General features: G+C 34.9%; 1 protein-coding gene across 1 annotated transcript in view; it reads left to right on the top strand.

The window, feature by feature from the left end:
- The window catches only part of CCDC39 (coiled-coil domain containing 39), a 56585-nt gene extending 45970 nt beyond the window's left edge, over positions 1 to 10615 (top strand). Inside the window, exons 14-20 of the mRNA XM_005859483.2 lie at positions 1143 to 1266; positions 5188 to 5347; positions 5769 to 5875; positions 6571 to 6711; positions 6858 to 7034; positions 7177 to 7256; positions 8693 to 10615. Coding sequence (XP_005859545.1) covers positions 1143 to 1266; positions 5188 to 5347; positions 5769 to 5875; positions 6571 to 6711; positions 6858 to 7034; positions 7177 to 7256; positions 8693 to 8843 — 940 coding nt within the window. The 3' untranslated portion in view covers positions 8844 to 10615. The remainder of the gene's footprint in view (positions 1 to 1142; positions 1267 to 5187; positions 5348 to 5768; positions 5876 to 6570; positions 6712 to 6857; positions 7035 to 7176; positions 7257 to 8692) is intronic.
- The last annotated feature ends 224 nt before the right edge of the window (positions 10616 to 10839 follow it).

The raw sequence follows: 10839 nt of genomic DNA, 5'->3' as shown, positions 1-10839 counted from the left end.
TTTTTTATTCTGGGCCAGCTTTAGCTCTGAGGCTTGGCTCCAGCTCTGAGGCCTCGGCTGCTGAAAGCAGGTATCTGGTTTGTTTGGGTTCTATAATCGAAACACTGTTTCAACTCCAGCTCTGAGATCCCGGCTGGTTGAAAGCAGGTTACTGGGGTTTTGTTTAGCTTCTATATTTGTAACAATGTTTCTTAAACTGCAAGCTCAGAGGCCGGCAGCAGCAGGCGGGGAACGTTGGCTTCCTCTGTCACTGGAGCAAGCAAGCCTCCTGTTAGCTTCAAGATGCCTGGCTGCCGGCCGCCATCTTGGCTGGCAGTTAATTTGCATATCGCCCTGATTAGCCAATGGGAAGGGTAGCGAAGGTACGGTTAATTACCATGTTTCTCTATTATTAGATAGGATAAAGGATGAATAAATATTTTCTGTTGAAACAAGAGTAATACCTAAAAATAAGCAAATTGTAACTTATGATATTAATGTTTTACCATCAATTTTCTTTAGGAGTAGGAAAACTGCAGATTTCCTTTCAGCATGGTTGGGTGGCCACTTTCATGTGGTTGTAGTAGGCAAATGTGTCACCCTCCATGCATATATGATTGTTATTAGTATTGTTATAAGTTAAAAATAGTTCATAAAATGTAAATTTACTGGAATAAAAGGAAAAATTTAACCAGCAGATTTAGGAATCTAAACCATGGATTTCTCATATTTCTGCAAGCTTTGTCAGGAGGGACACTAACTATCCTAGACTATCTTAAATTTTTTTTTTTTTTGGTAAAAAACACATAAAACTTAGCATCTTAACCATATTTCAACACACAGCTCAGTAATGTTAAGTATATTCACATTGTTGTGCAACAGATCTTCAGAACTTTTTCATCTTGTAAAACTGAAACTATATCCATTAAGCATTAACTCCCCATTTACCCCTCCACTCTGCTAGCATCCATGAAACTGTGGCACTTGTTATCTTTCAAATAGGGTAAAATCTGAGACCCTTCACACTGAATTATAAAAGTGAAAACATTTAATCTGAGTACAGTAGTAATCCAAATACAGCTGTCTTCCATGAGAACAATATAGTTCTTTTAAAAATAGTATTTGTTTTCCAGTGTTTAATTTTTCTTTTCTTTCCATATTAGTGCTGAGTTTCATGAGCGGCTAAGTAAAATTGATAAGCTGAAGAACAGATATGAAATTCTTACTGTTGTTATGCTGCCTCCTGAAGGAGAAGAGGAGAAAACACAGGCCTATTATGTAATAAAGGTAATCGTGATCAATTTATTGTTGTGATAGAAAGAAGTATCCTTTCTTTGTTAACAACCAAAATGGCATTTTTTTCCCATGAAATTTCAAATTTCATAGCAGTCTAGGATCCATTGCACTTAATTGGGGCCATAAAGCATTAGTTGCTAATTGAAATACTGAAGCTCTATTAGTTTTATACTCCTCCAGTCCATGAGTCAAAGAGTTCTAGAATACTGTTTGACACTTTTTTTTTTTTTGGCATCTTTGCATCCTATTGTTTCCCCTCATTTATTCAAAATTCATAATTTTTTTACCCTAAAATCTACCATCACTCCTCTAGACCTTACCATCGCCTGGAGTTACACCACTTCTGAAATCTTATACCCAAATTTACCATTGCAGTCCTGGTATGGCAGAGATCCAGAGAGTAAGAGGGGCTGTCCCTTCATATTAGGTGGGGGACAAATGAACAGGTGAATCTGCTGTTCTTTCTGATGGTTGAGAGTTGTCTGCTATCTTATTCCCATTTTTCTTTGTGTAGCATCCTTACATGTTTTATGCATAACACTTCACATGTACCGGATGTGTAAAAATGAAACATTTCTTTATAACTATACTCAATGTGTCTTATGTTGAGAAAAATTATCCATTGCCTGAAAATGGGAAAAGCAGTCTGTAGGTGTGCAGTGATGCCACCGCGTGGCGACACCAGACTTGGCATTTTCTAGCGGGCCCTCCAGGGTTATTTGATTCTGTAGGAAGGTACACCTTCAACAGATTTCTATTGACTAAGCTACTTTATAACTCTGTAGGGACAGATGTTAACTTGTAGGAAACTGAGAGTTGTCCACAATGCAAATGAATCTTGGCTAGTAGAAATACAACTGATTAAACTCTATAGGAAAGATAACCCAAGCATTACATTTTATTGCCCTACAGGGTATAGTTTCATATATAGGCAAATTTATTTCAGCATTTGTGTATATTAAAACTGTTCCACTTCTCCCTTTGAACTTGTCTAACATCTTACGGGTTCTTTCATTAATGAGTTGAATAAAATCTTTGACATGTTCATTTTATATTTGAGAATTTTTTAACTCTTTGAAAATACTTTAGCAGTTTACCACTGTAAAAAACTTAAACTTGCCAATTAGAACTGTCACTTTTGTTTTGGAATGTGGTAGATATAGGAATGTTAATTTAGTCATATCAAGATTCTCTTCCTTCCTTATATCCTTCAGGTTGATCTTTCCTGATGGGCACATATACATATGTTTACAGCATTGATGGAAGAGGAATTTGGTCACAATGCTTACCACTGTTGGGTGTCCTGCGTGGTGTATTGCAGGGGTATGCATGGCTTTGAGCCAAATGCTGCCCAACATTTGTGCGGTACACATAATACATCACCTCTTGTCTATGGCTGCATTCATACTACAATAGCAGTGTATTAAGTACAAGTAGTTTTAACAGAGATGTCATGGTCCATAAAGCCTAAAATATGTACTGTCTCACCCAGGATATGCAGTTTGCTGAGCCCTTGTATTAAGTTTGCTAGAGTTGCCATAACAAGTATGACAAAGGCAGTTTTATGGTCTCCAGTTCTGAGGCTAGAAGTCTGAAATAAAGATACCAATATGGTTGGTGCCTTCTAAAGGCTGAGGGAGAATGTTTACATGTCTGCTGGCAATCGTTGGTGTTCCTTGGCTTCTGGAAGCATCACCATGATCTCTGTCATTTTCACATGGTGCCCTCTCGTCAGTCTTCCCTAAGAATGTCTGTATCTGTGTCCAAATACCCCATTTTTATTAGGACACCAATCGTATGAATTAGGGACCACCTTCATGACCTCATGGTAACTTGACTACATTTGCAAAGACCCTATTTTTTCCCAAATAAGGTCACATTTTTAAGTACTGGAGGTTAGGACTTCAAATCTGTTTTAGGGGAAACAATTCAATCCATTGCCCTTATTTTTGGTCCTGCAATAGGTTCTTGCCTATGGGGCACACATGGTTTTGCTCTTCCTTTTACCCACCCTGGCACGTTATAGTATCTGACTCTTAAGAGCTAGAGTGAAAAGTATGATCAGTAACCAATGAAGGACTATCATCTTTCAAATCTCATATTTAAGTTCCTCTTAGTCTTTTTGTAAGGCAGTTCAATTCTGACAATTTAATGAAACTGTCCAGTAAAATTAGGAAAATGTTAAAAATGTTGACATAAATGCATAAAAATTTCTTCCAAATATCAGTTTTTCCAATCCAGCATAAAAGGTATACATTAGATAAGCTTGATTTAGAGGCAAATGGGATCAGAGTTTCAGACGTTTAAGTTATATGTGGAATTAAATAAGAAATCTGTATAAATGAACAAATTCAACCCCTTCATTTGACAAATAAACTGAACTCAAGAGAAGGGAATTATTTAATGTTATTCAGCTCACTAGTAGGACATTTGCAACTAAATTCTAGCTGTTTTGATTTGTTCTAGCTCTCACACTACACTGTATTTTGAATGAATCATTGCCAATTCTAGACTTGACTTAAAGGAATTAGATATAATTTATCTAAAAACTTTATTTTTTTGCTAAGCTTTGTGACTATGTACTACTTGCTATTATTTTTTATTATGAACTATTTTATTATGTACTAATATGTAGTTATACATAATTTTTGGTAGAATAAAACAAATATCAGAGAAAACATTAAAAATTGAAACATTACCAAACATTTTTTTCCAATGACCATCTTCTGGTTTAAATACACACACCTAGGGACTGAGTAAATTAACCATTTTTTACTAAGAATGGGTTTGAGTACTTTTAAATATATATACATGCCCTGGTAACCCTTACCTGGAGCAGTTCTTTTGGAATTATTAGGGTACAGCTCTAGAGAGCCTGGCTGTGACAGAGGTACGATGGAAAAAGTCACTGAATATGTCCACTCACTGAGGAATTTCTGGTTTTCAGCAATTAGTAAACTTCATTTTCTCTACCCACATTTATCACAATAATCTTTCTCTAATTAAAAAAATTAAAATGTGGTAAAATACATAAAACTTGCCATTTAACAATTTTAAGTGTACAGTGGTATTACATTCACATTGTTGTGCAACTAACACCATTACCAATCTCCAGACTGTTTTCACCTTCTAAAACTGAAACTGTACTCATATAACAGTAATTTCCCATTTCCCCCTACACCAAACCCTGGCATTCACCATTCTACTCTAAGTCTCCATGAATTTGACTACTCTAGGTACTTCATGTAAGTGGAATCATGCAATGCAATATTTTTCCTTTTGAAAATACGGAACACTTCACAAATTTGCATGTCATTCTTGGCGTAGGTGCCATTCTAACCTCTATAGTGTTTCAAATTAAGTTTGTGCTACTAAAATGAGTACTTTCTCTAACTTTAACATTACTAACTGCTCAAAAATGTTGAAATACTATTTCTATTAACACATATAACTACAACTGGCGTGGAAATGACAAGCATTTACTTTTCTGGGTGTGCCCTGTCTCACCTCTTTTTTACTCCTATGATATAAAAGGAGAAAGTGTTCCTAAGTTTCTTTCAGGCCAGAAATATATTCTATTTAATATCTACTTTGAAACCCCCTTCTAGTTAACTCTTTCCCTTCCCAGTGAAGTTTATACCTGCTTGACATTTTGGTAATTTTTGTTGGCGAGTTTAATGTAAGCTTTGGTTAGTTACTGTGTTTCCATTACTGTTTTGTATCCTATGTGCTATATTTTGTAGGCCTTGAGGATTTGCTCTTCTATAAATCAAATGAAAGAAATAAATGGTGCTTTATATGGACCTCAAGGCAAATTGGTATTGTTGTGAGTTAACTATGATCTGCCCTAAAAACAATCCTTCTTCCCCCTGAGAAATACTATTATTTAGTCTTTCTATTCTGTTTTTACAGGCTGCTCAAGAAAAAGAAGAACTTCAAAAGGAAGGTGACAGTTTGGATGCTAAGATCAACAAAGCTGAAAAAGAAATCTATGCTCTAGAAAACACCTTACAAGTGCTGAATAGTTGTAACAACAATTTCAAACAATCTTTTAAAAAAGTGACACCATCTAGTATGTAGGAGTTAACATTTTAATGAATATATGCAATGAAAACTGTAGTTATTTGTTTTTAAAAAAGGAACACTGAGCAATGGCAAACAAAAGTGAACTTGTTTGATTGAGTCAGAAAAACCACCCCCTTTTAAAATAAGTGCCAAAGTGTTATTTCCATTATTACTAGTAGTTCTAATGACACAACATATCACTTCTCTAGGGGATTAATTTCAAATCCACAGAAAATAGCACATTAGCTTCCCTGTATTGACTAAACAAGAGTGGCTGCTACATATGCCCATATTGTTTTTCAACAAGTAGACATAGGAATTTAACCTTTCATAAGAAGAAATGTTAGAAATTTAATATACGTAAGATTTTAAGATTGATTTCTACAGAACATCTTAAAAATTTAAACTACAAATTGCCTAAATTTTAGGTGATGAGTATGGACAAAAAATCCAACTAGAAGAACAGAAAAGAGCTGCTGATGAAAAATACAGATACAAACAAAGACAAATTAGAGAGCTACAGGAAGACATCCAGGTAATTCTACAGGCTTTAGTAATAAGCCCTTAGTAGAAATAAACTAATATTATGTCTATTTTCTTACCCCATAATTTTTTTTAGAGAAATAGATGAGATGTCTCATTAAAATGAGGAAAAAAGTGATTAAAAGCATTAAAATAGCTAAAATCCCTGTGTTAAACACAGGATGGACTCTGAATCATCACTTGTTAGTTGTTGAATCATTCATTGCTAGTTAATTATGATCTATTCCTCTATCTTTTATTTAATGTACTCTTATTTTCATTTAATTACTTAAAGATTGTTTCATAAAACAAAAATTCAAAAGATAAAAATAATCTAGTACACAGAAGGTGCTAAAGCACATTACTGAAAGAGAAAACAATGTGCTTGGTAAGCAGGCTCTACATACAATTCAGATTTTTTATTTTGCTAATAAAGTTGAAGGAATAGATGAATTGTGAATCTCTGAAAACTGCATGCATGTTTTCAATAGTTATTAAATTATTTAATTTTCAAAGTACCATAAAAATACTTTCCAGTAGAATTACATACAAAATTTAGTTAGAAAGTCATTATATATGTTATTTACCAGCAGAATATGTTATATACAAAAGTAAATGAATCAAGATTAAATGAATATTTGACAAATAGCAAGTTATGTTACTTTTGATTCTAATTAATAAATATTTTAATAATTTTTTTTTCTGCAGACCATGGGAAATACGTTAGAAATTATAGAACATTTAACACATAATGGCAAAGAAAAATTATCAGAGAAGCAGGCTTATTCACTTCAACTAAGTAAAGAAATTGAGGAGCAGAAGCCAAAATTAGAGAGAGTAACTAAACAGGTATTGATATTTTTAAAAAAATCTGACCTGTCATATTTACATTTTTTTGAAGTTCCAAATGGTAAACCCAAATCCTTTCATCCATGAAAAAACATTAAGTTCTGGAAAACAAGTTTAAGTAATAATTGACTATTGTTGACCAACAGTGTGCAAAACTCATCAAAGAGATCCGTCTTTTGAAAGAAACAAAAGAGGAAACACTAGAAGAAAGAGACATCAAACTTCGCGAACTGAAACAGTTTCACCAGGTCATTGATGGAATGCTAGCTGATGTCACAGCAAATGCCGAGATCCACATTATCCTTCAAACATACTTTCAACAGGTAGTCACTGTACCTTCTAGTTAGAAGTGTTTCTTAAACACTTCATGAAAATAATCTATGGCATTCATCAGAGTGAAATCTAATCACAAATATTCTTCTAAAACGCAGTGGTAGTAATGACTGCTATTGAATGTACTTTCAGAAAGGTCTGGAACTCCCTACAGCTAGTACCAAACACGGGCACCAGAGATCTCCTTCACAGGCTTCACTACTGTCACTAAGGTAAGTGGAAGGTCAAACCACCACGTCCTCCGTGCACCCAGCCACTCCCACATTGCCACAGCGGTTGGATCTGCCAGTGCTCTCCTCCTCACCCACCTGCCGAGGTCAGTGTCACAGATGCAGGCACAGCCAGCAGAGCAACTTGCTTTCCAACCTCTTTCCATTACTGCAGAGTGCTTTGTGACTACCTGCTATTTCAGTAGGGTAGAGCAGGGTGAAATTTTAGAGGCAACTTAGATGTAGAGATATGAAGTATATTATTAAAACCACACTGCAAAATTTTAAATACTCAGGATTTGATTTGTGTTGATTTAATTTGCTAAACAGGAAATTACTCTTTACTTTCAGTTTAGTGTTATCTAGAATTCTATCATCAGGGATGTTCAATCAACACTCTTATGCTTTGCTGACAAAATAAAAATTAACAATGATCCTAACTTTTAAATTTCCAATCTCCTACCTTCAGCAGCCACTTAGTTTTCATTAGTCCATGTAGGGATTACACAAAGACAAAGGAATGTCCTAAAAAGTGGGGTTTAAATAAAAAGAACTGTTTTTACATAAACCTGGTGGGCAGCCACTTGAACATCCCTATACTGTCATAAAACATTATATATATATATATAATTTCTCACCTGAGGGTATCTTTATTGATTTGAGAAGAAGAGAAATGACTAGATGCCTCTTGCAACCTAGGTATGTGCCCTGACCAGGAATCAAGCATGCCACCTTTTGGTGTATGAGACACTTTAACCAACTGAGTTACCCAGCCACATGCATGTAATTTACAATTATATACAAAAATATATTTTGTAAATTCTCACCAGAGGATATTTTTTACAGATTTTTTTAGAGTGGAAAGGAGGGAGGTGAGAGAGACACACTGATCGGTTGCCTCCTGCACATGCCCCAACCAGGGCCAGGGATCAAATCTGAGACCCTCCAGTGTACAGGCCGGTGCTCTAACCACTAAGCCACATCCGTCAGGGCTATATTTTTAAACTTAGCATTTCAGAATTATGTAGCTAGTAATGATTTTCAAATGATCCCACCAGGACACTCACTTTCTTCTCTTCTATAACCTATCATTTACTCACTTTGCCAGCACCCATATGCCCATGCCTTTTTGTTACCTTTTGTTTAATGAATTCTGCAAATCTTTAAGTTAATTATAGTTGAAAACATTTTTCTTTATAATTTTTATTTGTTAAACTATTTTTTTTACTGGTTTGAAGCTATTATGTTCATTACCTTTTCCTTAAAAAAACTAATTTCTTGATATTAAAGGTCATGCTTTAAAATTTATTATTAATACTATTAAAACTTTTTGCTCTCTTTAGTTGTGTGATTATGATATCTTTCACTATTAATGAGGGGGTCTTTATTAAAGTATAAATTTTGAATTAAATTTATAATAACTTTGTATTTTCTTCTAGGTCGTCTAGGAGTTCTGCTTCTCAGACTTCGCTGAACATATTAGAGCTAACCTTCCCACCCTCTTCTTCACCATCTGGCAGCACTTTTAGGTCAACTAGTTCTAGCAGTAGTAGTTCCAGTAATGATAAAAACAAAAAGAGCAGCAAGTAAACATTTTAATCTCTCTGAACAAACTATAAACAAAATAACCCAAATTTCACTTTTAAAATAGTAAATTTCACTTTATACTTTTGGGTGCTGTATAATAATATAGAGTCCTATTGAAATAGTGTGGAAAATGACCAGACAAGTTTTATCAGTGAAAAATGTGAAAAATGGTAGTTTAAAAAAAGTCAAGCCAAAGAAATGTTTAACTTTCTTATCCTTTTCCTATTATCTTCTTCACATATTATACCTGGTTTTAACAAGGTTACATATTACACAAGTGTAGGGAAAACTGTGTTTTCCACTGTTATTTTTATGTCTGTTATAACAGAAAATAGTTGACTTTATTATTTCACACTAGCCATGCAACTATGTTCACTTAGAATCTTTTAGGAAGATATGTTTAAAGATGAAGACTTCTAACACTACTAAAATTTTCACTTATCCTAAAAGATCCTGAAATTAAGTTTTCTTTATTCAAAGGAATATACTTCCCAGACTTTTGGGGAGAAATGTTAGTTTATTCTTTGAAATAATTTAAAAAATGTTAACCAAAATATAGCATTACCCTCACCCCTCCACCGAGAAAGCAATCGCTAGGAAAGAGAAACAATGCATATCAATAAAAATGCAGCTCAAATTTTTAAGAATTTAAATTTAAGAATCAGTCTACTTTGATCTTGAAAGAAGTCAAACACATTAATAATTTTGCTCTCAAGATAGACAACCAAGCATAAAGAACAAGAGTGTACTTTCAAAATTTTCTTGAATTAATAAACAATATAAAGTAAATATTTACAATTGTCATTGTTTAGAACTGTCATTGAAAGGCAGTAGTGATATTAAATGTTTGGCTGAAACATTGTTCTAAAGTGTGAGATTTTATTTAATAAGACCTAAAACTGATTAATCTTATAGTCACTTTGTTCTTATTCTCTGCCTTATATTACTTTGTAAGTTATTTGGAACTTGAAATATTACACACTGTTCTATGAAGGCAGGGATTGTATCTTACTAGCTCTGTGACCTTGGAAAAGGTCTATGCTTCTTTCATTTGTAATATAGGGACAGTAATAGTTACCTACGTAAAACATTTACCAAAATAATGGAATATATACAAAATGCACATGGCCTGACATAGGAACTGCACAGTGACTTCTATCCATTGAGTTACCACCCAGATCCTAGCACAGTATTTGTGGAATGGTTAGGCTCTCTGGCCAGAATAGAAGTCTACATTTAACTGTGAAAGTAACAGTTCCAACTTCAGTGTAGTAATGCTAAGTGATGAGACAAGGGATTAACCCCATTATCTCCTTATCTGGAATTATCTTAACATCCACCTATTGTAAGAAAGTCAACTATCATTTATTATGGAAACCAAGATACAGCCAGTGTACCTATAAACTATAGACATGAGGTTATGGCAAAAACCTGAAGATATCATTAGGGATTCTTGACAAGTGTATCCACAATATTTTTTACTATGATGGGTTTCCTGAACACATCCTTGGAAAATGGAGTGTGTACTCTGCTTAAGTGTACTATGTCCAAGGAAAGAAGCTCTTGAGAAGATGGACTTTCTAAATCCAGGCAGGCTATTGTACAAGGTACTAACTCTGATTTTTTTTTTGGTACCTAAATGTTAGCTTAAGCCACAAAAATGCTTTATAAAATTACAGTACTTATTGATGGTGATGCTCAAGACAATCTACACGAATAAAAGACAAAGATGCTAATTGACCATACCTTCACTATGCCCATCAGCCAATCAGAAGAGTATGCAAATTAACCCAACAAAGATGGCCATTAAATTTGCATACTGCAGGCAGGGCGGGGCAGTGCCATCCGCCGCCCGCCCCAACCCCGGGATTGGGCCTGCCATGTGCGCGACCCGGGACGGCGCTCCAACCCCAGGATTGGGCCTGTCGTGTGCACAAACTGGGGCAGTGCCCCAACCCCGGGATCGGGCCTGCTGTGTGCGCGACCCGGGGCGGTGGGT

The sequence above is a fragment of the Myotis brandtii genome, unplaced genomic scaffold, assembly GCF_000412655.1.
Source record: "Myotis brandtii unplaced genomic scaffold, ASM41265v1 scaffold127, whole genome shotgun sequence".
NCBI classification, from domain to species: Eukaryota; Metazoa; Chordata; class Mammalia; order Chiroptera; family Vespertilionidae; genus Myotis; species Myotis brandtii.
The sequence above is the reverse complement of the archived record's forward strand: the minus strand, read 5'-3'. Positions and strand labels throughout refer to the sequence as shown.